General features: G+C 47.5%; 1 protein-coding gene across 1 annotated transcript in view; it reads left to right on the top strand.

Annotated features, from left to right (window-relative positions):
* The window catches only part of NMT2 (N-myristoyltransferase 2), a 33,039-nt gene that overhangs the window by 2,803 nt on the left and 23,070 nt on the right, over positions 1-7,166 (top strand). Inside the window, exons 3-4 of the mRNA XM_015585632.2 lie at positions 3,665-3,809; positions 7,027-7,149. Of these exons, the coding sequence (XP_015441118.1) occupies positions 3,665-3,809; positions 7,027-7,149 (268 nt within the window). The remainder of the gene's footprint in view (positions 1-3,664; positions 3,810-7,026; positions 7,150-7,166) is intronic.

Genomic DNA, 7,166 nt, shown 5'->3' with positions numbered 1-7,166 from the left:
TGAATCGGACCAGTCTTCGGTGGCCGTTCTTTATTCCCTTGCCAAGGGTGGGAAATCGCTCCTAATGTTCCCCCTGAAGACACGTTTTTGACTAAAGCAGAGGTTGTCAGGCTGGGCCTCGTGCTGGCAGATCGGTACATCCGGTGGTACAGATGGCAGATGCCCCCGTCTGTAGAGCCAACCCCAGTCACCCCAGCTGTGAACAGAGGCCGTGCGTGCCAGACTCGGGGAAGCACAGAGCCTTCTTGATGCAAGACACTCACAGTAACAAGGAGCAGAATTAGCTGTCATGGACTAGAGCTGTTTTCATGCTCGCGGTGTGTGGTGTAGTGGGAAGGGCTCGGGAGGCGAGTGGGGAGCCCGGGCCCCGAGGCTCTCAAGCTCGGCCTTCGCCCAAGGTCCTGCCCATCCTTAAGCCCATTTCCTCATCTACGAAACGGGGACGATGCCTTGTCCCCGACTCACGGGGCCGTTGTGAGGTTACAGGTAGATCCTTGTTATTAAGTGGCTTCTATGTTATTAAGCACTCTGCCTCCATGGCAGGGATGCTCATTATGCAAGTTTTGTGGGGTTTATTATTTTTTTTCTTGTACGGAGTTTGCGTATATCGCACAAAGTGCATCTTGCAGGTAGTTCTGTTGTTGTTGCCTGTTTTACATGTAAGGACCAGGAATCACTGAGAAGGAAAATTGCTTGCCCCAGTTTTCCCCTGACCGCCTTTATGGGGTGAGAAGAAAATGGAGTCTTCCTCCCTAGTTTTTCACCTTGGTTCTCAGGTAATAAATATTCTATCCACTGGACCTAATTTCCAAGGTAACGCATATAAGGTACACCATAAGCTTGCAAGATTTGTTTTTTCCATTTCTAAACATTGCTTCATCAGATAAATTCGGGGTCACTTATATGCAGTTGTGACTCTCTCCTTATGGCTTCTGTCATCACCATCAGCTCCTACCATCTCTGTACCCCTAGTGATTTCGAGGCCTTCTCCTACTTCTGGTCACTTACGAGAAACGAGAGCCAGCCAAAGCTGGAGGAACTGTTAGCATGACATGGTAGAGAAATTCTTTTCTTTTTAAATTAAGAATAAGTCAAAATTGTTTTAATGTGGGTTCTTCTTCACTGTGTGTTTTAAAATTCAGCTCCTTTTTTTTTTTATTTAGTTTTTTGAGCTGATGCCAGCTCTAGATAACCCCGTAAATTATAGTGGACTGTGTTTAGAGAATATTCTGTTGTACACTCAAGAACCACAATAAAATGATATTTATCTAGATTCTCGTAGACTTCTTAGTGGTAGAGGAGTTAGACATTTCTTCCTAGTAAGTATTAAATTTGCATTAATAAGTATTAGATTTGCAAAATAGGGGGCGAAGTGTACAACCGATGTACTTCACAAGGAGAGGAGAGAGAGGAAAAGAAAAATGTCTGACTCCTACACAGGAATAGAATAGTGAGAAGCTAACGCAGGGTTGGTACCCGCTCGCTTCTCCTAACGCTAATTCATTTCTCCCCAGGTGGTCCTACTACAGCAGGTGGATGGATAGGTTTAAGGATTTATCGTAGCTGAGTTTTCCTGACTGCTCTGTCGCCGTGGATTTGAAAATGGTGCTTTAAGAAAGCAGGGGGATATAAATAATTCATAAATGGCGATTTCACGTAAACACCGCTGGTCAACCCGGTGAGGCTCATTAGTTAGGTCGAGTAGAAAGCACGCTGAGCAGTTCTCTGTGGAGTCGGGACAGCATTGGCTTCCTTGGAACAAAGATGCTGGTTCTCGTTTCTTACAGGATGGTTTGCGTTTGATATATTAGTGTTGAACAGTTTGCATTTGATATATTAGTGTTGGGGGCTTTAACTCCTTTCAGGAAAGAAGAATTACCGTGACACATTCACCGTAGACACTGCAGGTGTATTTTTTGTAAGAGTGAGTTCTGCTTTGCCCTCGTTAAGATAAATGGATGCATGCTCACGCATCATTAGCTGGAATATGCTTAGTTCCCATTCGAGGTATAAGGCTCCTAACAGATTGTGTCGTCCGGGGTTCAAACGGATGCAAATTTCTCTTTGCTAAAAACCAGTTGCTTTTATATTAGAGGTTCAAAAGAGACCCAAACAGGAGAAATCAAAAAACACGATGAATTAGAACAGCAAAGTATTTTGTTAAATTAGTCATATGTGTAATTGAGATGTGAGCCTTGCGATTTAGATTTTAATCAAAATGTAAGAGCTTACGAGAATTGGGGCAGTCCTGGGTGATGCTTTAGGCTTACAAGGGGAGACATTCAGACTTGAAGCTACCTCTGGTTAGACTCCCGCACTTCGTTTCCTTGAATCATTGTGGTGGCAAGAATCTTAAGGGAACCCAGTTAGTAAAGGAACCACGGGACGGTCTGTACGAAATAAACCCCGTTTTGTACTGTGTCAAACAAGTAAGCTCCGGGTTGAAGGCTTTGCTGCAGACCACACACATCGTGGTCAAAGTTGAGCAGACGTCCAGAGCTGCTGTTTGTAAATCACCAAGGGTCCCTGGTCTCTTTCCTTGGTCTTTATGGCTTGTTGACATGCAGGAAGCCTTAGGGCTCTGAAATTCCTTCCAGCCACTTCTGAGCTATAGTAAAGAGCCAGTCTTCACAGGGCATCAGAATTCAAAAACTAATCCACAATTTTGCATATTGAAAAAAACCCATCGATTTCCATATTCAGTCCCAGGTCCTACTCATTTCCAGGATAGTCTCATTTTCCACATAGCATGACATTATTTGAGGGATTTCCCCCCACCTCCCCCCCCAAAAAAAGCTGGGTAATCTTCAGAAATAACGAATGTTGGCTTCGAGGAGAGAACTTTAGAATTTAAAGGTACATCAATTTTATAGGCTGAGAATATGTTTTACTTAAAAAAAAGGAGGTTAGCCTCCAACGTTGAGTTGGGGAGAACAGGCTAGGAGTGGTGCCCAGGATCTGATTGACAGAGGAAACGGCCCATCCTTGGGGGAAGGTTTGTTTCTGGAGGACCATCAGAGCAGGAGGAGAGGGCAGGGTGGTGTGGGAGGAAGGCGCCCTTACGGGCCTCCTTTCTTGATCCACTTCCTTCCCAGCTCAGTGCTGAATGCAGATTTCTTTCCTTCTCTCTCTCTCTCTCTCTCTCTCTCTCTCTCTCTCTCTCTCTCTCTCCTTAACAAGCTAAACATTCCCCTCTCTGCCTCGATTCCATTCTAGAAGTTATTTCCTTTGTCCCCACATTGCTACTGCAGAGCATTAACCCTAACAGTGACACCAGGGCTAGTGGCTGGCTGGCTGCTGCTGTGTGACGATGGTGCATGCCTTGCATGTCACTCCCTTTTGCTGCTCCGCCCACATGACTGATGGTCAGGACCCTTTGCAGATGGGTGGGAAACCGAAGCAAAGGGTGGTTCGATTTCCTTTAGATTTCTCAAACCGTCAGAGCCCCAGGGAGACTGTAGAGCTATCGTAGTCTTTAACACGATATGTTCGCTCGTATTTTAACACGTGAGCGTACGTGAGCCCGAGGCCCTGGCCAGGCTTGGAGGAGGGCTGTGTGAGTTCCGGCTGCCGTCCCCGTGGCGGAGGCACGCGTCTCTGCCCCGGGTTCTGGAGCGGCGGCGGTCTCGTCACGGTTTGTGTCTGTGTGTCTTTGCTGTCATAGAATCCTGCCATTCCAATGCAGAAGCTGCAGGATATCCAGAGGGCAGTGGAGCTGCTGTCCGCGTGCCAGGGCCCCGCCAGGAACATCGATGAGGCTGCCAAACACAGATACCAGTTTTGGGACACACAGCCGGTACCCAAACTAAGTAAGCTCCTTTGCCTCCCCCACCCCAGCAAAGCCGCGTTATCAACAAACAAACAAACAAACAAAAAACACACAAAACACACTTTACTTATAGAACTTGTTTCATACCACAGATTAGAAAATTACGCAAAATACTTTTCTTCTTAAAATATAAATATTGAGTAGTGACGTCGGCTTTCAGTAATAAGAATTTTAGTTTCCCCACACTTGAAACATTGACGTTTTAAAAGTACCTAGAAATTAGGGAGTCTCCTCCACCCCCTACTTCTTGGTTCTGAGCTTAATGGAGTGGTTTTTCCTATACGCAGATTTTTAGCAGTCACACATCTTAGTTATTCCGAAAGACATGGAAAATTTGCCCTGTTCGGTCTTACTGACGTGGGCAATTATATGTAAACTTTACTTTTACTTAAAAAAGGAGGTTCTGTTGTTCAGGTTGAACAGGAGGGTTCTGAACATGCACCAGCGGTGTCGATTATATCACGAGTGCGATGACATTTCCGGGGTAATAAGGGAACAGGGACCCCTTGGGAAGAAGGCAGCCAGGGCTGAGGGGCACTCAGGAGCCTTCGGAATAGGCTTTGCCTGCTCCGTCACTTCGGTTTCCATAAAGGCCATTTGACTATTCCTCTTTCACGTTATACAAAAAAGGAGGACGATGTAAATAAACATCACATAAATGTTTGTACCTGTATTACGAGCTCAGCCTGCTGTTTGGTATTAAGTTTACCTGAGGAAAGATTGCCCTATAATTATTTCTATGTTTTTCTTTCTTGATTGTTCGGGTTCCCGAATCTGTGTAATCGAAAGGATTAATTGCCATCCCAAAGTCTTAATTGTCCAGTTATGTACAAATAATCAGTTTTATCACATATAAATCAGGGCACAGTCCTTCTCTGTGCCTTCGATAATGGTTTTCAAACTTTTTTCGGAGTCACCGCTTGTCTCCCACCCACACCCATCCCAAGCAGCTTAAAAAGCATGAGCTTCAGAGTCTGAAAGAGGAAAGGAAGAAATTTTCCTCCCTGCCTTTTCTTTTAGGCTCTAGAAGCGTATTTGATCGTGCAGAAAGACTCTCTAGAGTGAATTGACAGGATTTTAAGTGATACTGGATTGAGTGGCCCTTAGCTAAAATGATGTATTTCATTGATCTGAATGTATTGAGTTCAGCTGAATGCTGCTCGGCAAACTGCTGGTGGCTTTTAGGTCACCTCCTGGTGTGGAGAAAGCCAGCCCCAGGGCACCTAACCCCAGCACACCTCTTTGGGAAGATAGCCGGCTACTCACCACGCTTCGTCCCCTCCCCTAAATCCAGTCCCTAGAACCCCTTGTGTGGAAGAGAGGGGGCCAGACGTAGGGGAGAGTGTGTGAAAGTTAGGGAGACTGTGCCTCTCTGTTTCTCTCCGGAGCCACGTTCCAGTTTGGTCTACACACGCCCAGCTGTTTGCAGCTTCTCGAACGCCATGGTGCCCTGATGTTGTGTAGACAGCCAAGCCCTAAACCAGGGTCTGAAGGGGCTCTCAGGGAACAGCTGGGAACCTGGCCACTTGGGCTGACACAAGGAAGCCTAAGGTGTTCCCATGGTGATGAGGTGCTAGAGTGGAGATAAGACAAAGGAAGAAAGATTAGAAAGAAGAGAAAAGAAATCCCTTGGAGCTAGTACAAACCCTGTGACTTCCACCTGGAAGATGGCTGAGATGGTAGGACCTTGTACCTGAGTGTCATTTATGCAGCAAACACTTGGGTTCTCCCCTTCTGGTCTTATTTGTTTATTTGCTCATTTTTTTGTTTTGTTTCGTTTTGTTTACATATAATCGGCATACGTTATATTAATCTCAAGTGTACAACATAACGATTCGATGTAAGTCTGTATTGCACAGTGATCACCACAGTAAGTCTAGTTAACATCCATCATCTCACGTAATTACAGAATTTTTTACTTATAATGAGAACTTTTAAGATTGACTCATAGCAACTTTCAAATCTGCAATACAGTATTATTAACTATATTCTCTATCCTGTACATGACACCCCAGGGCTTAATTTATCTTCCCATCCCTGGGAGTTTGCATCTTTCAACCCCTTTACCCATTTCTCCACCCCCCACCTCCTGCCTCTGATACCCAGTCTATTCTCTGTAGCTAGGAGTTCTTTTTTTTTTATTTTTTTATTTTTAGATTCCACATATAAGTGAGATCATACAGTATTTGTCTGACTTATTTCACTTAGCGTAATGCTCCCAAGGTCCACTCATATAGTCACAAATGGCAGGATCTCTTTTTTAGGGCTGAATAATATTTAGGAGATATTTGTCGAGCGTCTATTATTAAATGCCAGGCTCTGGGGTACACACCCGGGAGACAGTGCTGGGAAAGTAGGGTGAGTGGCGGCCTCATGGGGTCGAGTTGGGGTGGGGTGGATGAGGGAGGATGTACTCCAGGTAGGAAAAGCTTAGTCAGGGAAAGACGTGCATAAGCTTATGTCTGAAAACACTGGAGCGACCAGCCCCGGGAAACGTGTGGAGGGGGGACGGGGGGTCTTGCAAGTAGAGGGGAGCCCCAGATGGCCCTGAGCCAGGCCAGCCTGAGGGCGGCCAGTGTGGCTAAGCCTGCGGAGCAGGGCGGGCGGGTGCCGAGGGTGGCCAGGCAAGCAGCGACCGCGTCAGGAGCTGGAATTTCCTCCCAGCCACCTCCGGGAGCCTTGGAGAAGGAATCGGAAAAGGACACCTTTGTGGCACCCTCTAGAGACAGTGATGACGCGAACTGCGCAGCCAGCGGTCCGGGTGGGGAGACGCACCGTCCTGAAATTAATTGCAGGTTTTGCTGGGAGGTGTCAGAGGCCCCCCGCCGCCCTGCCCCTCTCCCCTAATTTGCAGAGTAAAAAGAGCACGTCTCTGAGGCTGCCCTGGGGCCAGCATCGTCCGGGGCGGTGCTGCACCATCATCGGCCTGTAATCCGGGGCTGGGGCAGAGCGGAGCCATCACTGCCGTTACATTAAACACGTTATCGCCGGATGACAGAGGATTTCTCCTCGTATTGGTGAAAGAGCAGTTATTCTCCGCCACCGCCCAGCTGCCCTTTTCACTTGAGAGGCAGCCGAAGCGATGCCCTACGTAACGCCATGTGTTAAAAGCTCCCAGGAAACCCACGGGCCGTTCGCATCGCCCGCGCGCTTCGCCATCCCGCGTCCTCTGTCTCCCTCCCTCTGCCCCTGTCCAGATGAAGTCGTCACGTCTCACGGCGCGATCGAGGCGGACAAGGACCACGTGCGCCAGGAGCCCTACTCGCTGCCACAGGGCTTTACGTGGGACACGCTAGACCTGGGGAGCACCGAGGTGGTGAGTCCGCGCCCCGCGCCC

The sequence above is a fragment of the Pteropus alecto genome, unplaced genomic scaffold, assembly GCF_000325575.1.
Source record: "Pteropus alecto unplaced genomic scaffold, ASM32557v1 scaffold11, whole genome shotgun sequence".
NCBI classification, from domain to species: domain Eukaryota; kingdom Metazoa; phylum Chordata; class Mammalia; order Chiroptera; family Pteropodidae; genus Pteropus; species Pteropus alecto.
The sequence above is the reverse complement of the archived record's forward strand: the minus strand, read 5'-3'. Positions and strand labels throughout refer to the sequence as shown.